The sequence below is a fragment of the Ornithorhynchus anatinus genome, chromosome 3 (assembly GCF_004115215.2).
Source record: "Ornithorhynchus anatinus isolate Pmale09 chromosome 3, mOrnAna1.pri.v4, whole genome shotgun sequence".
Lineage (NCBI taxonomy): Eukaryota > Metazoa > Chordata > Mammalia > Monotremata > Ornithorhynchidae > Ornithorhynchus > Ornithorhynchus anatinus.
This window is the reverse complement of record NC_041730.1, coordinates 5,304,547-5,332,116: the sequence shown is the minus strand read 5'-3', so window position 1 is coordinate 5,332,116 and position 27,570 is coordinate 5,304,547. Positions and strand designations below refer to the sequence as shown.

The window sequence follows — 27,570 nt, the reverse complement described above, 5'->3', positions numbered from 1 at the left end:
GCCGCCCTGCCGCCCTGCCGCCCGCCCTGCCGCCCGCCCGCCTCGGTCCGTCCTTCCCTCCGGGTCCGCCCGGGTCCGCCGGTTCCCCTCCCGCCCCCGGGGCCAAAGTACAAAAGAGAGGAGGAAGGAGGGAGCGGAGCCGGGAGCGGGAGGCCACGGCAGGGAAGGAGGCAGCGGTTGGGCGAGCGGGGCCGCAGCCGAGCGGGCCGGGTTGACCTCTGACCCGGCCCGGCCCGGCCCGGGCAGCGGGGCGGGGGGAGAGGCACAGCTTCGGGCCCGGACCTCGGGGGGCTCTCCGGGTCCGGAGGGTCCGGGGGGAATCGGCCCCGCACCCCCGATCCCTCGGCCCGGACATGGTCGGGCGTCGCCGCCCCGGCTGCCGCCCCGCCCCTGCTCCGTAGACCCGGCGATGCGGGGGCCCGGGGGCCCGGACGCCTGGGGCCCCGGAGGAGCCCGGGTCCGCGGGTGAGCCACCGGGGACGCCCGCGCCGCCCCGCCATGGAGCCCCTGAAGAACCTGCTCCTCAAGACCCCCCTGGGGGCCTGGAACGGCGGGGCCAAGGGGGACGGGTCCCCCAAGACGGCCTACGCCAACCCGGTGTGGACGGCCCTGTTCGACTACGAGGCCAGCGGGCGGGACGAGCTGACCCTGCGCAAGGGGGACCGGGTGGAGGTCCTGTCCCGGGACGCCGCCATCTCCGGCGACGAGGGCTGGTGGGCCGGGAAGGTCGGGGACCAGGTGGGCATCTTCCCCTCCAACTACGTGTCCCGCGGGAGCCCCCCGCAGCCCGAGGTGGCCCGCTTCCACGAGCTGCGGCTGGAGGAGGTGATCGGGGTCGGGGGCTTCGGGAAGGTCTACCGGGGCAGCTGGCGGGGGGAGCTGGTGGCCGTCAAGGCCGCCCGGCAGGACCCCGACGAGGACATCAGCGTCACGGCCGAGAGCGTGCGCCAGGAGGCCCGGCTCTTCGCCATGCTGGCCCACCCCAACATCATCGCCCTCAAGGCCGTCTGCCTGGAGGAGCCCAACCTCTGCCTGGTCATGGAGTACGCGGCCGGCGGGCCCCTGAGCAGGGCCCTGGCCGGCCGCCGCGTGCCCCCCCACGTCCTGGTCAACTGGGGGGTGCAGATCGCCCGGGGGATGCACTACCTGCACTGCGAGGCCCTCGCCCCCGTCATCCACCGAGACCTCAAGTCCAACAACAGTGAGTGACCACCCCCGCCCCGCCGACCGGGGCCTCCGCCGGCGGCCCTCGGGGCCCGCCCCCGCCCCCCGACCGACCCGTGGCCCGGTGGGTCGACTTCGGGGGGCCGGGAGAGCTGGGGGTGGGGGGGAGGGATAGGGCCGGTCGAGGGGACGGGGGGGGCGGGCGGTGGGGGGGGCTCCGAAAGCCAGGGGTCCCTCGCCCTTCTGAGCCCCGCCCCGGGACGCGGACGTGCCGAGGGAGCGGAGGGCAGCCGGCACCCGGGTGGCGTCGAGGGGCTCTGCCCGGCCCCCTCCGGACTCCCCGGGCAGAAAGCCTCCCGGGTTGGAGATAGGGGAGGCCCGGCCTCTGCTCCCTGGGACCCCCAAGCGCTCCCTGCCACAGCCAAACCTGCTCGAGGAGACACCCCTCTCCCCCCGAAACCTCCCTTCACACCTTCACGCCTCCACCCCTAGAATCAGCGGACCCCGGCGTCCCTTGGCCGGGCCATCCGCGGCTACGGCTCTCGCCCTCCTGAAGGAGGAGAGGGTCTTACGGCCCGCCCTCAGCGGGCAGGGGGGTCCCGGGACCAAGAGGAAAATGGAGGGAACCTGGCCTCCACGTGCTCAAGTCCCCTGGGGAGTGGCAGGGGTGTTTCGACACCCCGGAGGGAGGCGGGCGGGCGGGTGCCTGGGAGAAAGGAGAAGAAAAGCAGGTGCCCTGAGGGGAGAGCCGGGGCTCAGGAACACCCCCTCCCACGAGGAGGCTGGAGCCACAGACGGGCTCCCCTCTCCCCGCCCGCCCCTTTTTCGGGTTTCCTTGAGAGCGGCCCAAATGGGCCCCCCGTGAACTTCCACTCCCCTCCCTCCGCCCCCTCAGGCTCCCGCTCTGGGGGCGAATGATATCTGTCTCAGATGCCCTGCCCTGTCCTGTGGGCCTGGCCCTCCCCAAACGCAGGCACCCCTGGCTCCTCTCCGGAGGGGGATTCCCTGGGATGTGCCCCCATGGCAGGGGTGGAAGGGGTGGGGGGGACTTCTGGGTTCTGTTTTTCCTCTCCAGTTTCTTTCCAGAGAAAATGGAACAATAGAGCCGGCCCGCTCCCCACCCGCCCTCCGCCACCCCCCCTCCCTGCTACTTCCTGTGTTTCCTGCTGCCCCTGAACCTGCTTCCTGCCCCTGCTCTGGCCCCCTCACTCCCTCTTCAGTCCCAGCTGGCTGCCTGGGGGTGGAGGGGGAAGGGCTTGGGGGGCGGGGGGTAGGGGCATGGCAGAAAGGAAGGCACCCCAGCCATTCCCCCCTAATTCCCTTCTGGAGTAAATGCCAGCCCTCCCTCCCCCTCTCTGAACCCCGGCAATCCACTCCTATCATCTCCCACTGTCCCTAGCAGACCTGCTCTTTCTCCCCCTGCCCCCTCAAACTCCCGTCTCCTGGGCTCCGTTCCCAGTCTAGGCGTCCTGGACGCTTTCTCTGAGGCGGGTGGGGGGGATCCCTGGGTGAGGGGTTGTGGGGGGGGGGGGGGTGCACAGGGTTGGGGGGGTGAGAAACAATGGACTAATTTTCCTGCCCTGGCCTGGACAATGGGGTCGTTGTGTGGCCCGACAGGGGGAGAGGAGGGAGGGAATTCTACCGGCCCACGAGTCACAGGACTGGCAGTCCACACCCCAGGCTCCCCCCTAGATCTGACCGGCTCCCCACCGGCTCCCCCGTTTCCTTCCCAGAAGAACCCCAATGTCCTGCCCGAAGCTGTTTGGAAAGGGGAAGTAGGGGGAACGTGGGAGGGAAGCGGAAGGGGTGTTAACAGGACAGGGGAATCTGGGTCTTTCTGGCCCAATCGCAGGGTTTGGGTGGGGGGCGGGGAGAGGGGTGTTCCATGGTGAGAGCCGACTCTCCGGCTCTAGTAAGGGACCTGCCTGGAGTGCTGGGGGCACCGGGGGGTCTCCGCTCCGGTCCGGGCTGCTAGGGGGATGGGGGAAAGCGGAGCAGGGAGAGGGGTCAGGCCTCTTCTCTCTATAGATGCCTTGCAGCCCCTGGGCTGGGGGAGGGGAGAGGGCTCATTCTAGCTGACCCCTCTGCCCTGGGGTCTGGGTTGGGCTTCAAACCAGCTTCTCCAGTTTGGCAGAAACTCTGGGGAAGGGGAGGGGAGAAGAGCATCCCCCACACCCCCCACACCCAGCTGAGCAGAACGGAGACCCGAAAGGCCAAACCTAGAGAAACGGCTGGGGTGGGAGGCAAGCAGGTGAGATGGAGACAGAAGAGCCCTAGAGGTGACACAAGGCAGGTAGGGAAAACGGGGAATGTGTGTCTTAGTAGTAATGGTCCTAAGCACTGAGGAGAAAAAAAAAAAGCTCTGGTGACAGTTGGATGCAGTCCCCGAAAAATAAGATGGGGAAGAGTTTGGCGACACACACGATCAATCTTTTTTTGGAGTGGTATTGGTTAAGCGCTTACTATTTGCCAGGCACTGTACAAAACGCTGGGGTAGACGCAGATTAATCAGGTTGGACACGGTCCCTATCCCACATCAGGCTCACAGTCTTACTCCCCATTTTACAGATGAAGTAATTGAAGCACAGAGAAGTTAAATGACTTGCCCAAGGTCACACAGCAGAAGAGTGCGGAGCCAGGATTAGAACCCAGGTCCTTCTGACTCCTTGGCCCGGGCTCTATCCATTAAGCAGCAGTGCTTCTCATTTAACCAATCCATGGTATTTGACGCTTACCATTTGCAGAGCGTTGTGCTAAGCGGTTGGGAGAGCGTACAGAACAACAGTTAGCCCGAAAAGCCTAGTGATATAAACACAAAAGAAGTCCCATGTCCAGCCAGTCAGACAATTGTATTTACTGAGTGCTTACTGTGTGCAGAGCACTGTACTAAGCGCTTGGGAGACCACAATATAAACAGGCACGTTCCCTGCCCACAGTGAGCTTACGGTCTAGCAGGGGAGTCCAATATCTTGCTTCTGTTCTCTGCCGAGCATTCAGTGCAGTGCTTCACACTCAGAAGGGCATTCAGTCATTCCGTCAGTGGTGTCAGCAGGGAGGTGGAGGCGCTGCTGCTAGAGACCGTCTCTCTGTTACCCCCTTTGCCCCCTCTCTCGCTGGGGTTTGTTCTTAGAGTTAGGGGCCTCGTGGCCCCCGCCCCCCTCCAGGTCAGGGTCCCCCTCCCCCAGTGCACACACGCGCCGCCCGAACTCCCTTCACATCAGCTGTGTCCCATGCCCGCAGTCCTGCTGCTGCAGCCCGTGGAGGGGGACAACGTGGAGCACAAGACCCTGAAGATCACTGACTTCGGCCTGGCCCGCGAGTGGCACAAGACCACCCAGATGAGCGCGGCCGGCACCTACGCCTGGATGGCCCCCGAAGTCATCAAGGCCTCCACCTTCTCCCGCGGCAGCGACGTCTGGAGGTGCCCGGGCAGGCGGGCGGCTGGGTCGGGCGGACGGGGACCTGGGCGGGACGGGGAGCCCTGAGCCGCACCTCTCGCCCGCAGCTTTGGGGTGCTGCTGTGGGAGCTGCTGACGGGGGAGGTGCCGTACCGGGGCATCGACGGACTGGCCGTGGCCTACGGCGTGGCCGTGAACAAGCTGACCCTGCCCATCCCTTCCACCTGCCCCGAGCCCTTTGCCCAACTCATGGCTGGTAAGGGGTCTGAGAGGAGAGAGTGGGTGTACGCATGCTCTCACGTGTGCACACGTGCGTGTAGAGAAGCAGTGTAGCCTAGTGGTTAGAGCCCCGGGCCTGGGAGTCAGAATAATAATTATGGTATCTGTTAAGTGCTTACTATGTGCCAAGCATTGTTCTAAGCAGTGGGGTCGATACAAGGTAATCAGGCTATTCACGTGGGGCTCACAGTCTTAATCCCCGTTTTACAGATGAGGTAACTGAGGCCCAGAGAAGTTAAGTGACTTGCCCAAAGTCACACAGCTGATAAGTGGCGAAGCCGGGATTAGAACCCATGACTTCTGACTCCCAAGCCCATGCTCTTTCCACTAAGCCATGCTGCTTCTCCAGTCAGAAGGATCTGTGTTCTAATCTCAGCTCTGCCATGTCTGCCGGGTGACTGTGGACAAGTCGCTTTACTTCTGTGGGCCTTAGCTACCTCAACTGTAAAATGGGGATTAAGACTGGGAGCCCCAAGTGGGACAGGGACTTTGTTCAGCCTGATTAACTTGGATCTACCCCAACGTTTAGAACAGTGTTTGGCACAGAGTAGGCTCTGGCACTTCTCTGCTGCCTGACCTTGGGCAAAGTCACTTGACTTTTTTGTGCCTGAATTACCTCATCTGTAAAATAGGGCTTGAGACTGTGAGCCCCAGGTGGGACAGGGCCTCCCTCTGTCCAACCCAATTTGCTTGTATCCACCCCAGTGCTCAATAAAGTGCCTGGCACATAGTAAGCGTTTAACAAATACCGCCATTATAAGTATTCATTCATTCACTTGTACTTATTGAGCGCTTACTGTGTGCCAAGCACTGTACTAAGTGCTTAGGAGAGTACAATATAACAGCAGACATAATCCTGCCCACAACGAACTCACAGTGGAGACAGATATTAATATAAACAGATAAATAATTATATATATATATATATATACATATGTGCTGAGGAGAGGAGAGGGAGGATGAATGAAGGAGCAAGTAAGAGTGGCGCAGAAGGGAGTGGAAGAAGAGGAGAGGCGGGCTTAATCAGGGAAGGCTTCTTGGAGGAAATGGGCCTTCAATAAGGCTTTGAAGTAGGGGAGAGCAATTACCTGTCCGATATGAGGAGGGGAGGGCGTTCCAGGCCAGAGGTCGGATGTGAGCAAGAGGTCGGCAGTGAGATAGACGAGATTGAGGTACAGTGAGAAGGTTGGCATTAGAGGAACGAAATGTGTGGGCTAGGTTGTTGTAGGAGAGTAGCAAGGTGAGGAAGGAAGGGGCAAAGTGATTGAGGGCTTTGAAGCCAGTGGTGAGGGGTTTTTGTTTGATGCGGAGAGTTATTGTGTGAATGAGGGAAAGCCCTGGGAGGGTGCGGGGCTGGTGCAGTCTGACCAGGGCCGCCCCCTCTCCTCCCGCCCCTTCCCCAGATTGCTGGGCACAAGATCCACACCGGCGGCCGGACTTCGCCTCCATCCTGCAGCAGCTGTCGGCGCTGGAGGCCCAGGTGCTGCGGGAGATGCCGCGGGACTCCTTCCACTCCATGCAGGATGGCTGGAAGCGCGAGATCCAGGGCCTCTTCGACGAGCTGCGAGCCAAGGAGAAGGTACGGCCGAGTGGATAAAGCACAGGCCTAGGAGTCATTCATTCACTCATTCAATCAAATTTATTGAGTGCTTACTGTATGCAGAGCACTGTACTAAGTGCTTGGGAGAGGACAATAGAACAAGTAAACTGACACATTCCCTGCCCACAATGAGCTGACAGTGTAGAGGGGGAGACAGACATTAATATAAATAAATTACAGATACATATATAAGTGCTCCTGGGCGGGGAGTCAGAATGTCATGGGTTCTAATCCCAGTTCTGTCACTTGTCTACTATGTGATCTTGGGGAAGTCACTTCACTTTTCTGGGCCTCAGTTCCCTCATCTGTAAAATGGGGATTGAAACTGTGAGTCTCATGTGAGGCAGGAACTGTGTCCAACCTAATTTGCTTGTATCCACCCCACTGCTTAGTATAGTGCCTCATACATAGTAAGCGCTTAACAAATATCACAGTTATTAATATTATTATTCTCTGGGCCTCAGTTCCCTCAACCTTAAAATGGTGATTGAAACTGTGAGCACCATGTGAAACCGGGACTGTGTCCAACCCCTTTTGTTTGTATCCACCCTATTCCTTCCTTCATTCATTCAATCACATTTATTGAATGCTTACTGTGTGCAGAGTACTGTACTAAGCGCTTGGGAGAGTACAATACAACAATAAACGGACACATTCCCTGTCCACGAACGAGCTTAGTCTAGAGCATATAGTGCCTGGCACATATTAAGTGCTAAACAAATACCACACATTATCATTATTATTATTATCATTATTACTATTCCTGGCACTGAGGAAGTGGGTTGGGCACTAGAGCCAGGGGGTTAGGTGTTGCGGTCTCGTCCACCCCTCGGCCATCACTCCTCACACCTCCCCTCACACCTCATCCTAGTGCCTCACACCTGCCCTCATGCCTCACCTCTCACACTTGCCCCTCATGCCTAACCCCTCATGCCTCAGCCTAGCGCCTCACACCTGCCCCTCGTGCCTCACATCTTGCGCCTCACACCTCGCGCCTCACACCTACCCCTCATGCCTCACCTCATACCTGCTCCTCGTGCCTTGCCCCTCATGCCTCACATCTTGCACTTCACACCTCGTCCCTCACACCTCACCCTAGCACCTCACACCTGCCCCTCGTGCCTCACCCGTCACGCCTCACATCTTGCATCTCACACTCCGCCCCTCACACCTCAAACCTGCTCCTTGTGCCTCACGCCGCGTGCCTCACACCTGCCCCTCGTGCCTCTCTCCTCACATCTTGTGCCTCACACCTCGCCTCTCGCTCCCCCCACCTCCCCCCCTCATGCTTCACACCTCACCCTAGTGCCTCACACCTGCCCCTCAGGCCTTGCTTTTCGCCCCTTGTTCCTCACACTTGCCCCTCATGCCTCACCCTTGGCACCTCACCCCTCGCACCTCACATCTTGCGCCTCACACCTGCCCCTCGGGCCTCGCCCTCGCCCCTCACACCTCACAGCCACCCCTCATGCCTCACTTCCCACACTTGCCCTTCATGCCTCACATCTTGCGCCTCACACCTCGTCCCTCACACCTCACCCTAGCGCCTGACACCTGCCCCTTGTGCCTCCCCCCTCACGCCTCACATCTTGCATCTCACACTCTGCCCCTCATGCCTCACATCTGCTCTTCGTGCCTCACTCCTCACACCTGCCTCTTGGGCCTCACACCTGCCCCTCGTGCCTCACCCCTTGCGCCTCACATCTCGCCCCTCAAGCTTCACACCTCACCCTAGCGCCTCACCCCTGCCCCTCGGGCCTCACCCCTTGCGCCTCACATCTTGAGCCTCCTACCTCACCCCTCACACCTGCCCCTCTTGCCTCACACCTTGCGCCTCTCACCTCGCCCCTCACGGCTTTCCCCTGTCCCCCTCCCGCCCGCGCGGGCCTTAGGAGCTGCTGAGCCGCGAGGAGGAGCTGACGCGGGCGGCGCGCGAGCAGCGGTCGCAGGCGGAGCAGCTGCGGCGGCGCGAGCACCTGCTGGCGCAGTGGGAGCTGGAGGTGTTCGAGCGCGAGCTGACCCTGCTGCTGCAGCAGGTGGATCGCGAGCGGCCGCACGTGCGCCGCCGCCGCGGCACCTTCAAGCGCAGCAAGCTGCGGGCGCGCGACGGCGGCGAGAGGATCAGCATGCCGCTGGGTGAGCGGGGGGGGCGGGGGCCGGGCCCCGGGACATTTGCATACCGCCGCCTCATTGGCCGGCCGGAAGAAGCGGGGCGGGGCTTGGGTGCGCGAGCCGGGGTGGAGTGGGCGGGGCTTCGGCGCGCGAGCCGGGTGGAGTGGGCGGGGCTCCGGCGCGCGAGCCGGGAGAAGGGGGCGGGGCTTCGGCGCGCGCCCTCCGTGTGTCCCCGTCCCCTCTCATTCGACCCTACTTATGGAGCGGTCATCGGGTGCCACGTACTAAGCGCTTGGGAGAGGACGGGACAACAATAGAGAGACACGTCCCCTCATTCATTCATGCAATAGTATTTATTGAGCGCTTACTATGTGCAGAGCACTGGACTAAGCGCTTGGAATGTACAATTCAGCAACAGATAGAGACCATCCCTGCCCATTGACGGGCTCACGGTCTAATCTGGGAGACAGACGTGGACTGACAGTCTAGAGAGCTGGGGAGGGGGCGAGGACCCCCTGTCCCCCTGCCCCTGCAGCTGAGAAGCCCCCCGGGTGTCCAGGGGAGTTGGAGACGAGTTGGGGGGGGGCGGTCACACTCTGGCTTCATTCATTCAATCCGTTATTTATGGAGCACTTACTGGCTTCATTCATTCATTCAATCGGCTATTTATGGAGCGCTTACTGTGTGCAGAGCACTGGACTAAGCGCTTGGAAAGTCCAGTTTGGCAACAGAGGCAATCATTCAGTAGTATTTATGGAGCGCTTACTGTGTGCAGAGCACTGGACTAAGCTCTTGAAAAGTCCAATTCGGCAACAGAGAGAGACAATCATTCAGTAGTATTTATGGAGCGCTTATTGTGTGCAGAGCACTGTACTAAGCACTTGGAATGTATAAGTCGGCAACAGAGACAATTCCTGCCCACTGACGGGCTTAAAGTCTAATTGGGGGAGACAGACAGACAAAACCAAGACAATTTAATCACGATAAATAGAATCAAGGGGATGTACACCTCATTAACAAAATAAAATAAGACAGTCCCTCCCCAACAACGGGCTCACGGTCTAGAAGGGGGAGATAGACAACAAAACAAGGAGACAGGCATCAGTACCATCAAAATAGATAAATAGAATCATAGATGTACCCACGAGAATCATAGATATGGCTTCACCCTCCTCCCACAGACTTCAAGCACCGCATCACCGTGCAGGCCTCTCCCGGCCTCGACAGGAGGAGAAACGTCTTTGAGGTCGGAGCCGGGGACTCTCCAACCTTCCCCCGTTTCCGGGCTATCCAGTGTAAGACTGCCCCGCCCCCCTCAACCCCACGGCCCGATTTCAGTTCCACTTAGACCGACTTCTCAAGTCCGGGCCAGACTCTTGGGCCTGGTACAAATGTCGGGGAAGGCAGGCAAGCCCGAGACCAAGGCCTCCCCAAGGAACCTGGCTTACTTCATCCAAAATTAGGAAAGTTGCCTGGCGCAGCCCCTCCTAGACTCACGTGCGAGTCTTCTTAAAGGTGGTGTAGTGGGTAGTCAGGTCATGGATGCTAATCCCGTCTCTGCCACGCGTCTGCTGTGTGACCTTGGGCAAGTCACTTCACTTCTCTGTGCCTCAGTTACCTCATCTGTAAAATGGGGGTTGAGACTGTTAGCCCCATTCATTCATTCATTTGATCGTATTTATTGAGCGCTTACTGTGTGCAAAGCACTGTACTAAACACTTGGGAGTGTGCAATATAACAATAAACAGACATCTTCCCTGCCCACAGTGAGCACACAGTCTAGAGGGTGGAGGCAGACATTAATAGAAATAAATTACAGTTATTCATTCAGTTCGTTCAATCATATTTATTTAGTGCTTACTGTGTGCAGAGCGCTGTACTAAGTGTTTGGAGTGTACAATTCGGCAACAGAGACAATCCCTGTGCAACAACGGCTTCACAGTCTAGAAGGGGAGACAGACAACAACAACAACAAAAAAAGTAGTCAGGCATCAATACCATCAAGATAAATAGAATCAGAGATATATAAACATCATTAATAAAATAGAGTAATAGGTAATATAAACAAATATACACAAGTGGGGAGGGGAAGGAGGTAGACCAGAGGAAGGGAGTAGGGGGAATGGGGAGGGATGGAGGGAAAGGGAGGGCTCAGTCTGGGAAGGCCTCCTGGAGCAGGTGAGCTCTCAGGAGGGCCTTGAAGAGAGGAAGAGAGTTTGGCGGACATGAGGAGGGAGGGCGTTCCAGGTCAGCGGTAGGACATGGGCCAGGGGTCGACGGCAGGACAGGCGAGAACAAGGCACCGTGAGGAGGTTAGCGGCAGAGGATCAGAGTGTACAAGGTGGGCTGGAGAAGGAGAGAAGGGAGGTGAGGTAGGAGGGGGCCAGGTGATGGAGAGCTTTGAAGCCAAGAGTGAGGAGTTTTTGTTTCATCCAAAGATTGATAGGCAACCACTGGAGATTTTTGAGGAGGGGAGTGACATGCCCAGAGCGTTTCTGTAGAAAGGTAATCCGGACAGTGAAGACTGGAGTGGATAGAGACAGGAGGATGGGAGATCAGAAAGGAGGCTGATGCAGTAATCCAGTCGGGATAATATGAGAGCTTTTACCAGCAAGGTAGCGGTATGGACGGACATAAGTGGTGTGGAGCTGGGAGGAGGGATGAATGGAGGGAACGAGTTGGAGTGAAGCAGAAGGGAGTGGGAGAAGAGGAGAGGAGGGCTTTGTCAGGGAAGGCCTCTTGGTAAAGATGGACCTTCAATAAGGGGGGGGAAGTGGGGGAGAGCAGTTGTCTTTCGGATATGAGGAGGGAGGGCGATCCAGACCAAACAAAGGCAGGATGTGGGCGGGTGGTCGGCGGCGAGCGAGACGAGATCGAGGTACAGTGAGAAGATTAGCATTAGAGGAACAAAGTGTGCAGGCTGGGTTGTAGTAGGAGAGTAGCGGAATGAGGTGTGGGGGGCAAGGTGATTCACTGCTTTTAAGTCAATGGTGAGGAGTTTTTGTTTGATGCTGAGGTGGATGGGCAACCACCAGAGTATCTTGAGGAGTAAGGAAACATGGTCTGAATGTTTTTGTAGGAAAATGATCTGAGTCCCATGTGAGACAGGGACCGTGTCCAACCTGATTGCCTTGTGTCCACTCCAGTAATGTTGGTATTTGTTAAGCGCTTACTATGTGCCGAGCACTGTTCTAAGCGCTGGGGTAGACACAAGGGAATCAGGTTGTCCCACGTGGGGCTCACAGTCTTAATCCCCATTTTACAGATGAGGGAACTGAGGCACAGAGAAGTTAAGTGACTTGCCCACAGTCACACAGCTGACAAGTGGCAGAGCTGGGATTCGAACTCATGACCTCTGACTCCAAAGCCCGTGCTCTTTCCACTGAGCCACGCTGCTTCTCTGTACTTCCAGTACTTCCAGTGCTTCCAGTACTTACTACAGTGCCTGGCACCCAAATACCATAATCATTACTATCAATTATTATAAACTTTTATCTACTCCTGCACTTAGTACAGTGCCTGGCACTTTGTAAGCGCTTAATAAATGCAACTATGTTTATATTGTTGTTATTAATAGTATTCACTCATCATCCTATAGGCACTGTGCTAAGCGCTTTGTCAGTGTGAAAGAAGCATAAGCCACGTTCCCTACCCACGAGGACTTTCTGGGAAACCGCCTCCCAGTGTGGGCGCAGTACCCCCTTGGCATCACCCATTTTGGGGATCAACCTCTTCATTTCCGCCCTTTGGGGAAGCTTGGCTCATTGGGCTGGGCCCAGTTGGGGGTCCAGGGCGCGAGGTGGGAAGGTCGGGGTGGGGAGCAGGAACGGGAGCTGGAGCTGACCGTCCTCTGTCTCCTCTTCAGTGGAGCCGGGGGAACCGGGACAGGTCTGGGGGCGGCAGTCTCCCCGACGCCTAGAAGAAACGGGAAATGGGGAACGTCGACCGTGCTGGGCCTGGGGACCTGGCTCTCCCAAGCTGGGGGAGGTGCAGAATGGGAGGTGAGTGTGCTGGTGCGGGGGCTCGCGCCTCCCCATGACCCATCTCGTCGTTCCTCCTTTTGGGAGCAGATCCCGAGCCGTCCATCCCTGAACCCCATCGTATTCCCCTGCAGGCGACGCTCCCGGATGGACGAGGCCACGTGGGACCTGGAGTCCGAAGACCCTTCCCCTTTGGGGTCTCCCTCTACACCTCCCACGCTTAATGGTGAGAACCCTATTCTGCCTACTCCACTCCTGGTCCTACTACTTATGGCTCAGAAGCAGTGTGGCTCAGTGGAAAGAGCCCCAGCTTGGGAGTCAAAGGTCATGGGTTCTAATCCCGGCTCTGCCACTTGTCAGCTGTGTGACCTTGGGCAAGTCACTTCACTTTTCTGGGCCTCAGTGACCTCATCTGTAAAATGGGGATGAAGACTGTGAGCCCCACAGGGGACAACCTGATTACCCTGTATTTACCCCAGCGCTTAGAACAGTGCTTGGCACATAGTAAGCGCTTAACAAATACCAACATTATTATTATTATTAATAATTATCATATTTGTTAAGCGCTTACTGCATGCCAAGCGCTGTTCTTAATCTTGGAGTAGATTCGAGGTAATTAGATTGGACACAGTCCCTGTTCATCACAAGGCTCACTGTCTTCATCCCCATTTTACAGATGAGGTAACTGAGGCACAGAAAGGGTTGCCGTGACTTGCCCCAGGCCACACAGCGGACACGTGGCAGAGCTGGGATTAGAACCCATGTCCTCCGACTCCCAGGCCCGGGCTCTTTCCACTAGGCCACGCTGCAGTGAGCTGGTCCTGTCACCTTCTCCCCCTCTGATACCCATGGGTGCCCCTCCCCGGCTGGGGGCCGGTAGCGGAGGGGAACGATGCTGGATTAATAATTGCCAGAGATAAATCACAGAGGGGGCAAACAGCAGTGGAACCACCCACCCGAAGGACCCTACTTTAAACTCTGGGAACGGTCTCCCTTACCTCTCTTTCCTCCTCCCCCAGTGTGACACCGTGAGTCAGAAAACAGTGGGGACTTCTAGTAATGATAATAATAATTGTGGTATTTGTTAAGCACTTACTGTGTGCCAGACACTAATCTAAGTGCTGGGGTAGATCAGGTTAATCAGGTTGGACAGAGTACCTATCTTGTGTGGGGCTCCCAGGCTTAATCCCCATTTTTCAGATGAGGCGACTGAGGCACAGGGAAGTTAAGTGACTTGCCCATAGTCACACAGATGACAAGTGGTGGAGCCTGGATTAGAACCCAGGTCCTTCTGACGTCCAGGCCTGGGCTCTTTCCATTAGGCCACGCTGCTTCATCTGTGCCCGGAGGTGTAGAGGAAGCCACATCCCCACTGTTGAAGCCCCAGCTGTTCCAAAGGCAGGGAGGGAGGGACACCCACCCTTTCCACATCCTAGACAGGGAGACACTCAGCCCTATCCACCCACAGGGACGCCTCGTGGGAGCGAACAGAAGTAACGCGGCCTGTTGGGTAGATCCCGGGCCCGGAAGTCAGGAGACCTAGGTTCTAATTCCTGCTCTGCCACGTGTCTACTCTGTGACCTTGGGCAAGTCACTTCACTTCCTCTCTGCCTCGGTTCCCTCATCTGTAAAATAGGGATTAAGACTGTGAGTCCCGTTTGGGACAGAGACTATGTCTAACCCAATTTGCTTGTGTCTTTCCCAGTGCTTAGTACAGTGTCTGGCACATAGTAAGTGCTTAACAAATGCTATTATTATTATTATTATGGGAGGGGCTAGAGGACAGGCCTGGTGCTGCCCATGGGCACCCCATCCCCTCTCAGTAGAAGGTGCTGTTCCGAGGGGTTGGGAGAGAACCGCTGCTCCCCAGAGCCAGCTGCCGCATCCCACCCGAGTTGGGGCAAAGAGGTTGGAAGGTGGAGGGTGCCCTTATCTTCCGTTGGACACAGGCCCAACTCCCACCCAGGAGTGGAAGGGGACATTACCTTTTGCTCCCAGGGCCCCTCCTGCCTTTCAAACCTATGTAAGGGAAGTAATTTTTGTTTCTCATAGCAGTGAGCCCTCCACCCCCTCCCATGCTCCACCCCAGAGCCAGCCACCTCTCAGGGGCTCAGACCCCAAGGATAATAATAATAGTAGGATTTGTTATACATTTATTAAGTTCCAGACACTGGAGTATGCACTGGAGTAAAATACAAGTAAATCGGATTGGACACAGTCCCTGTCCCACATAGGGCTCACAGTTTTAATCCCCATTTTACAGAAGAGGGAACTGAGGCCCAGGGAAGTGAAGTGACTTGCCCCAGGTCACGCAGCAGACAAGTGGCGGAGCCAGGATTAGAACCTAGGTACTTCTAACTCCTAGGCAGGTTGCTCCGTCCCATAGACCACGCTGCTTCTCCAACAGGATGCAGTCTGCTCCACCCTAGTCACCTTTGCCCTCCCATGTCTCCATCCACTCTCCACTGCAGGTGACGCCCGGACTCCCGAGCCCGAAGAGTCGCGGCGCCACGGCCCCCCGGAGCGGAGCGGGACCCCCAAAATCATCCAGCGCGCCCTGCTGAGGGGCACCGCTCTGCTGGCCTCCCTGGGGCTGGGCCGTGATCTCCAGCAGGCGGGCGGAGGTGGCGGCGGAGGCGGTCGGACCAAGGGGGATCCCCCAGCGGAAGAGGAGCCCCCTCCCTCCCCCCTCATCCGCTTCTCCCCCAAGACTCCCGAGGCTCCAGCCTCTCCCCTGAGCCCTGACCCCGAGAAGCCCCCTGGCCCCCTCCTGCTGGACTTGGGGACCCCCGCAGGGCAACCTTCGGCCAAGAGCCCCCGGAGAGAGGAGGAGACGAGGGGTAAGGATCGGCTGCGGGGTGAGCGGACGCCAGAGTTGGGGGGGGCGGGGAGGTGGAGGGGCACGCGTGCCCTGACGAAACCCTCCTAGAGGCTGCTGACTTGTCTACCTGGCCCAGTAGGGTGGTGGTTGGAGCCGAGGATTGTTTCGATTTTACTTCCTTTTTCTTGGGCGTGTGTATGTGTGTATGTGTGGGGTGTGTGCATGCATGATGCATACACAGGGAGCTCCACTGGGGAAAGAAAGGCCGAGGCCCGAGGGGTGGCCATGAGGACCATTCTCTCACGGCTTTTCCCGCCTTGCAGGTGGTGCCGTCTCCCCGCCGCCTCCACCGGGGTCCTCCCGCCCGTCCCCTGGAACGCCCCGCTCCCCGACCCCGGGTCTCATCAGTCGGCCCCGCCCCTCCCCGCTCCGGACCCGCATCGACCCCTGGAGCTTCGTGTCGGCCGGCCCTCGTGCCTCCCCGTTGCCCTCCCCGCAGCCCGCCCCCCGTCGGGCCCCCTGGACCTTGTTCCCGGACTCGGACCCCTTCCGGGACACCCAGCCTTTCGCCCCAGGGCCTGGGAGCCCAGGCTCCCCCTGGGCCTGCCACAGCCAAACCAAAGAGGCCGCAGCCCAGGCTCCTTGGGGCGCCACGGGGACGCAGGGGAGTCCTTGAGCCAGGGGACCGTGCCTCCCCCTGCCCCCCGGGCACCCTCAGGGACCTTTGGCCACACTGGCACCCCGGGCAGCCCGAGATAAGGGAGGGTAGGGGTGCCCCTCACCCGAGCTGCCCGGGGTCTCCTCATACACTGGAAAGGGGGTGCGGGCCAGCCCCTCGCCTCAGCCCTTGGGACTCTGCCCCGGAATCACCACCCTGAGGGGGGATGATCTGGACTGGAGGGGGCGGGGACCCCACCAGCTTCCTACCCGCTGCATGGGGTGAGAGGGTGGGGAGGCGTGGGGGGCAGGGCGCCCGGCCCCCGGAACACTACACTGCACCTGAAGCCTTTACACTGGACTGGGGGACTGCCCAGGGTTCCCCACTTCGGCGGGGGAAATACGGCTCTGCAGGGGCGACCCTCTCCTCCCCCCGCCGTGAGACCTGGCCCCGCGTTGGCCATCTGGGGGAGGAACAGGACCTGTCTCAGGGAATTGCCCCCCTGCACTCTCCCCTGTCCCCACCCCCCACCGCCCAGGTCAGCCCCTGTCACTTGGCAACCGGGTGGGGGGGACTGGGGAGACACAGGCCAAACCCAAGTTGAAGTGTGAGCCAGCCCCATGACCTGCTGTCACCAGCACTTTGACCACGTCCGTCTACTGATTGCCTACCCCCATCTTTCTCCAGCCCGGGGCTGGAGATTATAAGTGGGAGAAGGGAGCAGGGGGAAGCAGGGAAGCTGTGGGGGGTGGTCTGCCCTTCCTGGTGACATCACAGACCCTCGCCCCACCTGGCTGTGCCTGAATCTCTGCCCAGCCCACACCACCTCCACCATGCTGGCTCTCGGGCCAGAGGTTGAGAAAATCCATGTCCCCAAGGGTCACAGCCTGTGGACTTTTACTGAAACCAAATAAACTGTTAAGCTGTCTCCACCCCGTTCGTCTCAGAGCCTTGGTTTACTTGGGGTGTTGGCAGGGGAGGTAGAGGAAGAGGAGGGAGTGACTCTGAACCCTGGGTTTCTCAGCCCTCCACCCCTCCTGCCCAACCCCCCAGCTGGTCTCCCAGCTCTCCAAGCCTCAGTTCCCCGGGATGGCAGCTGCTTCTCGCCACCTCAGCCTTGCCCCTCCCTGTGCCACCCACTCGACGGGCTCCACCCCTACTCCCTCCTTGCCTTTTTCCAGAAGCCAGGTGTCCTGGGCCCCGGGTCTCCCCGCCAAGTCCTCCGCCCTCACCCGGACGCCTTGCCCCCCAGGGCATCCCGGGCGGGGCTGACCATGGGTGCCGGGGGCCGCTACTGTCTCCTCCTGGCCTGTTACCTGCTCTTCCTGCTGCTGGCAGCGGCCGTGTTCGTGGGCATCGAGGGCCCTCCGGAGCGGCGCCTCCGGTCACAGCTCCAGGGGGACCTGGCCGACTTCCGGGAAGCCTACGGGGACTGCCTGCCTCCCGGCAAGCTGGAGGGGCTGTTGGACGTGGCCCTGAGGGCCGAGGGCTACGGCATCTCGGCTTTGGGCAACGTCTCAGATGCTGAGAACTGGGACTTTCCATCTGCGCTGTTCTTTGTGGTCAGCGTCCTCACCACCACTGGTAAGGGGGCATCTGAGTGGACACCGGGGGTCTGGAGGTGAGGTGGGTACACTGAGTTCCGGAGGCACCCGGAGCCAGGCTCTGAGGTAGAGGCAGAAGGGTCCCCATGTCCACTCTGGGGCCTGCTGCCCGAGGGCGAAGGGTCCGGAGATCTACCTCCCTGGAGCCCGTCTGGGTGGGGCGGGATGCACCATTTGACCTGACAACGGGCCCAGGCTCATCTCCTCTGGTTCGGCCCCCTTGACGCTCCCCAACCGGTAGCCCCAGTTTGCCAGCCAAGAGGGGCGTGGCCTCCCCTCCGCCCCTTCTCCCCTCCTCTTCCCCCAGAGGCTCCCTCTAAATCTGGGCTGGGGCTTGGCCCAGATCAGAGGGCGAGATGGGCACACATACGATGATGATGATGATGATGATAAGGATGGTATTTCATTCATTCATTCAGTCGTATTTATTAAGTGCTTACTGTGTACAGAGCACTGGACTAAGCACTTGGGAGACTCCAGTAGAACAATAACCATACACGTTCCCTGCCCACAACGAGCTTACAGTCTACAGGGAGAGACAGACATTAATAGAAATAAATGACAGATGTGGACATGAGTGCTCTGGAGCTGGGAGGGGGATGAATAAAGGGAGTGAGCCAGGGTGATGCAAAAGGAAGTGGGAGAAGAGGAAAGGGGAGCTTAGGGAACGCCATTTAAGTGCTTACTATGTATGTGTCAAGCACCGTTCTAAGCCCTGGGGTAGATACAAGCTAATCAGGTTGGACACAGTGTCTGTCCCACATGGGGCTTACAGTCTTAATCCCCATTTTGAGGATGAGGTAACTGAGGCCCAGAGAAGTGAAATGCCTTGCCTAAGGTCAGACAGCAGACAAGAGTTGGAGCTGGGATTAGAACCCAGATCCTTCTGACTTCCAGGCCCATGCTCTATCCATAGGCCATACTGGTTCTCACAAATCCGTTTCCACCTCTGAAGGCTGGGAGGGCAGTGGTGAGCATGCTCTGTTCTAGGTCTCAGTGACTGTGTTGGATGCCTTTACCCTCATCGTCCCCTGCCGCAAGTGAGGCCTCCCTCTCCCAGTTAAGTGGTAATAATAGTAATAATAATAATAATGGTATTAAGTGCTTACTACATGCCAGGCACACTACTAAGTGTTGGAGGGGATACAAGCAAATCGGGTTGGACGCAGTCTCTGTCCCACATGGGGCTCACTGTCTTAATCCCCATTTTACAGGTGAGTTAACTGAGGCCCAGAGGAGTGAAGTGACTTGCCCAAGGACAGAGAGCAGATAAGTGGCAGAGCTGGGATTAGAAACCATGACCTCCCGACTTCCAGACCCCAGCTCTATTCACTAGACCAGAGAAGCAGCCTGGCTCAGTGGAAAGAGCCCGGGCTTGGGAGTCAGAGGTCTCATAGGCTTGAATTCCTCTCTGCCACTTGTCAGCTGTGTGACTGTGGGCAAGTCACTTCACTTCTCTGTGCCTATTACCTCATCTGCCTCATCTGTAAAATGGGGATTAACTATGAGCCTCACATGGGACAACCTGATTACCCTGTATCTACCCCACTGCTAAGAACAGTACTCTGCACATAGTAAGTGCTTAACAAATACCAACATTATTAGTTTTTCCCAGACAGACGTTAGGTAGCGGATGTTAGGTAGGCCCAGTGTCTCTCAGGCCTCGGCCTTAGCTCAGGACAGGTTAGGGGCCAGCTGAAAACTGTTGGCTGCTGCTGGGTTCTAGTGGGGAGGAGGAGAGGGAGCAGAGAAGGGAGGCAGAGAGGGCCCAGTAGAAAGAGATCTTCAGGATAATAATGATGCCATTTGTTAAGCGCTTACTATGTTGCAAAGCACTGTTCTAAGCACTGGGGAGGATACAAGGTGATCAGGTTGTCCCATGTGGGCTCAAAGTCTTAATCCCCATTTTAGAGTTGGGGTAACTGAGGCACAGAGAAGTTAAGTGACTACCCAAAGTCACACAGCTGACAAGCGGCTGAGCAGGAATTTGAACCCATGACCTCTGACTCCCAAGCCCGTGCTCTTTCCACTGAGCCAGGATGGGAGAGGTGGGTGGGGGTTGGGGTCTGGAATCCAGGTCATTTAAAGCCGGCTACAGGGAAAGGCTTGAGCTCAGTCGGTAGAGCATCAGACTTTTCTCTAGACTACAAGGTCGTTGTGGGCAGGGAATGTATCTGCTTACTGTATCTGCTTACTGGAAGCGCTTACTTACTCGTCCTCTCCCAAGTGCTTAGTAGTAAGCCCGTCAAAGGGCAGGGACTGTCTCTATCTGTTACCAATTTGTACATTCCAAGCGCTTAGTACAGTTCTGTGCACATAGCGCTCAATAAATACTATTGAATGAATGAATGAATGCTCTGCACACAGTAAGCGTTCAAAAAATACGATTGAGTGAACGATTGAATCAGGAGGCCCGAAAGACCCGTTCACCTCTCTTTCCCCGCAGGTTATGGCCACACGGCCCCGCTGTCCGACGGCGGGAAGGCCTTCTGCGTTGGCTACGCGGCCCTGGGCCTCCCCGTGGGCCTGGTGGTCCTGGCTCTCCTGCGGGGTCTCCTGCTGCCGCCCACTCTGAGCCGCCCGGTGGCCTGGGTTGCCGTTCGCTGGGGCCTGGGACCCGGCCGCGCAGCCCTGCTCCAGGCCGGGCTCCTGGGGCTGCTGGTAGTTGGCGCCTTCCTGCTGCTCCCGGCCCTGCTACTCTGGGGCCTGGAAGGAGACTGGAGCCTGCTGGAGTCCCTCTACTTCTGCTTCGTGTCCCTCAGCACCATCGGGCTGGGGGACTTGGTGCCAGGAAGAGGCCTCCATCCTGCCCTCCGGGGACTTTTCCAGCTGGGCCTTATCTGTGAGTACTGAGCACCATGGTGGTGGGAAATAATAATAATAAACAATAATAATAATCGTGGTATTGGTTAAGTGCTATGTGCCAAGCACTGTTCTAAGCATTGAGGTAGATACAAAGTAATCAGTAAGGACAGTCCGTCTCCCACATGGCTCACAGTCTAAGTAGGAGGGAGAACAGGGATTGTTGCCCCATTTTACAGATGAGGAAATTGAGGCCCAGTGACTTGCCCAAGGTCACCCAACAGGCAAGTGGCAGAACCAGGATTAGAACCCAGTTCTTCTAAATCCCAGGCCTGTGTTCTTTCCACCAGGCCACCCTTTTCCTCAGATGTTGGGAGGAATAAGAGGAAAGTAAGGTCAGGAGACAGCTGGGCATAGGGGTTCCAGAATCCCCCAGCACCTCTTCAACCAGCCCTTCCCCATTTCAGCCGGGTTGCCAGGAGACCGATCGGAGCGGAGGGTTTGGCATGGGCATCTTAACCACGGTCTGGGCCACAGGCCCTGATCCAGCAGCTCTAGTCCAAGCCCTGTCCTGACCCACTCAGACCTCTCTGCTCCTCCATCCCATCAGGCTACCTGCTCCTGGGGCTCCTGGCCATGCTGCTGGCTTTGGAGGCCATCTCCCAGCTGCAAGAGGTCAAAGCCATCGTGAGTTTCTTCAGCCCCCAGAGCCTGCCCCTCGAAGAGGACCAAGGGGGCATCTTGGCCCGGGACCAGCTGGCACTAAGCATCCCACCTCGCCCAGCTCCGCTCCCTCCTCCAGCCACATCCCTGGAACCCATCCCAGTACTGGAAGCCTAGGGCTTCCCGGAAGGACCAGGGGCCAGCGGAAAGGGATCGTGTCTCCTTTAAAAGGGGATGAAGCTGAGGGCAGGACACCTGTGACCCAGAGTGGGGGCGAGGCTTTGAAGGCCATGATATGGGAGAGCCGACTTCGAGACTGTAGGTGAGAGATTAAGGTGGGTCGGATTCTGCAATCCGGGAAAATAAAGGGACTCTTCCCCACTTTCACTACTCCTTCTCTGTTTATTAGAAACTTTGGTGGCAACCCCTCCCTACCTGCTAAGTGGTTCCTTCCACAGTTATGTCTTCCCCACCCCCAGCCCCACCCTTCCTCTTTTTCCACATCCTTCTGCATCCCCCCTCTCAGCCCCATGATGATGGGGCTTATGATGATGATGATGATGATGATGGTGGGGCACTTATGATGATGATGGTGGTATTTGTTAAGTGCTTACTATGTATCAAACACCCTTCTAAGTGCTGGCATAGATACAATCTAATCAGGTTGGACTCAGTCCCTGTTCCACATGGGGTGCATGGTCTTAATCTCCATTTTAGAGATGAGGTAACTGAGGCCCAGAGAAATGAAATAATAGTAATTATTATTATGGTATTCATTAAGTGCTTCCTATGTGCCAAGCACTGTACTAAGCGCTGGGGTGGATACAAGCAAATCAGGTTGGACCCAATCCCTGTCCCACATCCTCATGGCTCAATCTTCATTTTACAGAGGAGGGAACTGTCCCAGAGAAGTGAAGTGACTTATCCAAGGTCATGCAGCAGACAAGTGGTAGAGTTCGGTTGGAGCCCAGGCCCTTCTGATTCCCAAGCCCATGCTCTATCCACCAGGCCATGCTGCTCCTACTTATCTACATATCTGTAATTTTATTTATTTCCACTAATGTCTGTCCCTCCCTCTAGACTGTAAGCTCTTTGGGGGCAGGGAATGTGTCTCTTATAGTGTACTCTCCCAATCGCTTAATACAGTGTTTTGTGCACTGTAAGCGCCCAATAAATATCCCAGCCTCAGGCTCTGCCCCAAAAGGCCGCTGAGGGAGCGGAGCCAAGTCCCTCCCAGGCTCTGCCCCGACTCGGGTGTTCTGGAAGATATCAAATCGCTTATAGGGGAGACCTTTATCCCGAATACATAAGGAGGGAAGTCAGTTTGGGTGAAGACGAACGGGGAGTAAAGATTGGAGGAAGGAATATAAACAACCTTCATTATGCTGATGATCCTCCCCTAATAGCAGAAAGTGAAGAAAATTTGAAGGGCTTATTTTTAAAAGTTAGAAACCGAGCAAAAAGATGGACCCACATTTGAATGTCAAGAAAACAAAGATCATGACAACTGGAAGTTCTAACAACTTTGTAGTGGATGGAGAAAAGATTGAAATAGTTGACAATTTTTCTCTGCTGGGATCGATAATAATAAAGGAACCAGTAGTCAAGAATTATGCCGAAGTTTAATGTTAGGAATACTTGCTATGAAGAGCCTGGTAAAAGTCATGAAATAATAATAATAATAATAATGGTATTTGTTAAGAGCTTGTTATGTGCCAAGCAGTGTTCTAAGCGCTGGGGGAGATACAAGGTAATCACGTTGTCCCACGTGGGGCTCACAGTCTTAATCCCCATATTACAGATGAGGTAACTGAGGCACGGAGAAGTTAAGTGACTTGCCCAAAGTCACACAGCTAAGTGGCAGAGCTGGGATAAATATGCTGGTGCAACAATTGCCACAAAAATACAAATTGTCAATTTTATGGTATTTCCAGTGACAATTAATGAACCCAAAAGCTGGATGGTGAAAAAACAGAATAGAAACAGCACCGATTCTTTTGCTGTTGGAGAAGGCTTTTTCCAATAACATGAATGTCCCGAAAAGCAAACAAAAAGATTTTGGAGCAAATAAAGCCAAAGTAGCCTTCAGAAGGCCAAATGACTCGACTTAGATGAGCATTTTTGGACGCATAATCAGGAGCGCTAATTCTCTGGAGAAGTCACTAATGCTAGGAAAAGTCCAGGGAAAACATGGAAGAGGCAGACGGGCAGCTAGATGGAGAGAGACCATAAGAGCGGAAACAGAGAACTGTTAGAAGGTTACGGATTATGGAAGAAGACAGGATGTTCTGGAGAAAATAGATTCATAGAGTCGCTGTGAATTAGAACGACTTGATAATAATCAGATGAGAGTTGCGGTGTCCACGTCTGGCTTTATTGCTCACAAAGTCTCTTCCAGAATATTCCACAAACCCACCCTGGCGTGGGGGAACTGCGGGAGCGGCCCGAGCTGGCAAACTGGTTAATCTGTCTGGCCACCATTTATCATCACCTCCTTCCCCAGGAGGCCGGGCCTGGGCCGACAGTCGCATTCCCACCTTAGGACCGACCTCTCCCTGCTGACATGTCCCCTCCTCCCTGGGGGATGGGAGAGGATTGGGGGAGGCCCCAGGGAGCCATGTGATTTATGGTGGCTCCCAGGCTCGCCGCCCCCTTCCCTCGTACTCACACACGCACACTCACACACATAAATAAATACAGCATTGGATTAGGGGTGGGGGTGGGGGAGGTCAATGGCGGCCCCTGGCCCAAATTGGCCCAAGTTGTTGGGCGTCGAGTTCTCGGCCTCTTCAGCCCGGCCTCCGTTGCAGGGTCTTCTCCTTAGGTGTCAGGCCCCAAGCGGGGCGGGATCCAGGCACATGCTTGTTTTTCCCCCTTTCAACGAGTGGTGGGGGGCGGGCTGAGTCTCCCCCAGTGTTTCAGAGGTTGGGCAGGAGGAAGGGGCCTCCCGGACCTGTTGCAAATCTCCACCATCCTCCCCTATCCCCATCTCCCGCCCCGACCGCAGGCCCATCCACGGGCGCCACCTCTTGCTCCCAGGAGGGCCAAGAATTCCCAGGACCACAAGTCCCTGGGGAAACCGGGAGCCGGAGGCGAGGCCTGATGTGGGAAGGAGGAGCGGGACAGGACCAGGGAGGGATTTGGGCAAGGAATGGAAGGGAGGGTCCCGCTGGAGGTCAAGTTCGAGGTGGAGGGTAGTTGGTGGGGTCGGAGGACAGAGCTGGGGGGAAGGGGCTCACGGGAGGGAAGAGGGCCAGATCCCAGCTCCCCCTAGGAGTTGGAAAGGAGACTGGTGGGGATCCAGAAAGGATGTCCCCTCCGCTGACCCAGAAACCGGGGCGCCCCTCTGCTCCCTAGCCCGGACCACCCGCTAGGTGCCCTTTGGTGTAAAGGGAGGGAATTCCAGGGGTCCAGCCAGAGCCAAGAACCCCCTGGGACCTTTGGCAACAGCAACGGGGAGCGGGGGGATGCTTTGCCCCCCCAGATATCTGATCAGAAAATAAAAAAACCCAGTCTGGGCATCCTCTTACAAGGTGGGCCCCCACCCTTAGGAAAATTGGGGGACCGGGCGCCCCTCTCCAGGCTGCCTCGGCCTCAGCTCAGCAGACACCGCTCCCGCCGATTAAATTGGCGGCTCAGTTTACGACGCCTCTGCTCCAGGCCCCTCTCCAGCCGCTCGTCCTCCTCCAGGGCTCTGGGAAAGAAGACCTTAACCATCAGGCCCTCGTCAATTGACTCCCGGGGCCCCCACCCCCACCTCCTGTGATAATAACAATAATAATTATGGTACTTTCTAAGCGCTTACTATATGCCAATCACTGTTCAAAACGCTGGGGTAATCAGGTTGTCCCACGTGGGGCTCACGGTTTTAATCCTCATTTTACAGATGAGGTAACTGAGGTGCAGAGAAGTTAAGTGGCTTATCCAAGGTCACACAGCAGACGAGTGGTGGAATCAGAATTAGAATCCACATCCTCTGACTCCCAAACCGGTGCTCTTGCCACTAAACCACACTGCTGTTGGCTCCACCCCTCGGCCCCTGACTCTAGACCTTCCCAAACTGAACCTCCCTTTTCCTCTGCTCCTCCTCCCCTCCCTATCGCCCCTACTCCCTCCCTCTGCTCTACCCCTTTCCCCTAGCCCTCTCCCAACCCCACAGCACTTCTGTATGTATGTACATTTTTATTATTCTATTTTATTAATGATGTGTATAGATCTAAAATTCTATTTATATTGTTGCGTGGCTCAGTGAAAAGAGCATGGGCTGGAGAGTCAAAGGCCATGGGTTCAAATCCCAACTCCGCTGCTTGTCAGCTGTGTGACTTTGGGCAAGTCACTTCACTTCTCTAGGCCTCAGTTCCCTCATCTGTAAAATGGGGATTAAGACTGTGAGCCCCACGTGGGACAACCTGATCACCTTGTATCCTCCCTAGCGCTTAAAACAGTGCTTTGCGCTTAACAAATGCCATCATTATTATTAGTATTACTTGTTTTGCTTTGTTGCCTGCCTCCGCCCTTCTAGACTGTGAGTCTGTTGTTGGGTAGGGATTGTCTCTATTTGTTGCCAAATTGTATTTTCCAAGTGTTTAGTACAGTGCTCTGCATACAGTAAGCTCTCAATAAATACGATTGAATGAATGAACATCCTGTTGGCTCCAGCCCCTCAACCCCTGACTCCCAGGGCTCTGCCCCCACATCCGGTTGGCTCCACCCCTCAGCCCCTGATTCCCCATCATCCCATCCCCACATTCCCTTGGCTGCACCCCCTGTGCCATCAAGCCCTGCCCACTGCCAAAGGATTAACCTGTGATGCACCTCAATTATTTTTTAACATTATTTATTAGGGCTTACTATGTGCCAGGCACTGTTCCGCACACTAGGGTAAATGCAAGATGATCAGACTGGACACAGTCCCCGTCCCACGTGGGGCTTACAGCCTTAATCCGTATTTTACAGATGAGAGAACTGAGGCCCAGAGAAGGGAAGTGATTTACCCAAGGTCACGCAGCAGACAAGTGGTGGAGCCTGGATTAGAACCCAGGTCCTGCTGATTCCCAGACCTGTGCCCTGTCCTCTAGCCCACACTGCTCTCAATAAAATGAAAGCATCCCATCAATCAATCATATTTATTGAGTGCTTACTGTGCCCAGAGCATTGTACTGCACGCTTGGGAGAGTACAATAGAACAATGTAACATACAGATACATTCCCTGCCTCTGACGTGAGCTCCACCTCTGCTTCCAGCCCCTCCTGGCTGCTGTGCCCCTCGTTCCTCCCTGAGGTTGCTGCACTGGAGCTGCCGTGCGTGTTTGGGGCTGCTGCCTTCATTCTTCATCAATTACCCCTCTCCCAGTCCTGATTGGATTGTTTGGACAGAGCCAGAGGGGTAGGATGAGGACTTGTTGGCCATGTGAACCCAATCTGTTTTGCCACTTTGCCACCTGAGAAGCAGTGTGGCCTATTGGATAGAGCCCAGGCCTGGGAGTCACAAGGACCTGGGTACTAATCCCGGCACCACCATTTGGGCAAGTCACTTTACTTCTCTGCGCCTCAGTGACCTCATCTGTAAAATGGGGATTGAGACTGTGAGCCCTATATGCGACAGGGATTGTGGTCAACCTGATTATCTTGCATCGAGAGGCCTTCCCAAACTAAGCTCCCCTTTTCCTCAGCTCTCCCTCCCCTCGGTATCGCCTCGACACGCTCCCTTTATTCAACCCCCCTTTCCCCACCCCAGAACACTGTGTATTTAGGTACACATCTATAATTCCATTTATTTATATTGATGCCTGTTTTCTTGTTTTGATGTCTGTCTCTCCCCCCGTCTAGACTGTAAGCCTGGTGTGGGCAGGGATGGTCTCTCTTTATTGCTAAATTGTATTTTTCAGGTGTTTAGTACAGTGCTCTGCACACAGTAAGCACTCAATAAATAAGATTGAACAAATAAATGAACGAATTAATCTACCCCAGCAGTTAGTACAGTGCCTGTCACAGAGTCAGCGCTTAACAAACACCATTATCACCTCACTCCGCTGGGCTGGGGCATTGGATCCCTCCTCCCTGTGTGCAAGTCTTCTATGTACGCCCCCTCCCCTTGCTGCCCCTCCCCATCCTCGTCCCCCCTGCCCCTACTCACATCCTTTCCTTAGTATCCAGGTCCCGCACCAGTTCATCTCTCTGGTTGACCAGTGACACCAGTTCCTCCAGCAGGAGTTGTTCCCGGTGCTGCTGGGCGGCTGTCTTCAGCCAGTCTGGGGAGTGATCAATCAATCCATCGGATTTATTAAGCTCTTACTGTGTGCTTAGTGCTGTACTAAGCTCTTGAGAGAGCACAATGGGGTGTATTTGCTTTTATCCACCCCCAGCACTTAGTACAGTTTCTAGCACATAATAAGCACTTAACAAATATGACAATTATTGATATTACAGTATTGCAGAGCACCCAGAATATCCACAGATGAGATGCACCATTTTCCCCACTCCAACTCC

The 27,570-nt window shown here is 56.4% G+C and overlaps 3 protein-coding genes across 5 annotated transcripts in view; 2 read left to right on the top strand and 1 right to left on the bottom strand.

The window, feature by feature from the left end:
• The first annotated feature begins 42 nt into the window (after positions 1-42).
• On the top strand, positions 43-16,944 carry MAP3K11 (mitogen-activated protein kinase kinase kinase 11). The gene is made up of 10 exons (XM_029060954.2): positions 43-1,201; positions 4,405-4,585; positions 4,670-4,818; positions 6,245-6,420; positions 8,334-8,577; positions 9,735-9,848; positions 12,419-12,554; positions 12,668-12,759; positions 15,005-15,373; positions 15,678-16,944. The coding sequence occupies exons 1-10, from the start codon at positions 499-501 to the stop codon at positions 16,028-16,030; spliced, it is 2,517 nt and encodes an 838-aa protein (XP_028916787.1). The 5' UTR covers positions 43-498; the 3' UTR covers positions 16,031-16,944.
• Positions 16,945-17,021: 77 nt separating this feature from the next.
• KCNK7 (potassium two pore domain channel subfamily K member 7) lies at positions 17,022-21,463 on the top strand. Its single transcript, XM_016226100.3, has 3 exons — positions 17,022-17,596; positions 20,063-20,458; positions 21,029-21,463. Exons 1-3 carry the CDS (start codon positions 17,287-17,289, stop codon positions 21,256-21,258), a joined length of 936 nt encoding a protein of 311 aa, XP_016081586.1. The 5' UTR covers positions 17,022-17,286; the 3' UTR covers positions 21,259-21,463.
• A 1,970-nt stretch (positions 21,464-23,433) lies between these two features.
• Positions 23,434-27,570, bottom strand: part of EHBP1L1 (EH domain binding protein 1 like 1) — a 31,214-nt gene continuing 27,077 nt past the window's right edge. For all 3 annotated transcript variants that reach the window (XM_029060467.2, XM_029060469.2, XM_029060470.2), the window contains 2 exons: positions 27,218-27,332; positions 23,434-24,775 (listed from right to left, as the gene is read on the bottom strand). In XM_029060467.2, the coding sequence (XP_028916300.1) occupies positions 24,676-24,775; positions 27,218-27,332 (215 nt within the window). In that variant the 3' untranslated portion in view covers positions 23,434-24,675. The remainder of the gene's footprint in view (positions 24,776-27,217; positions 27,333-27,570) is intronic.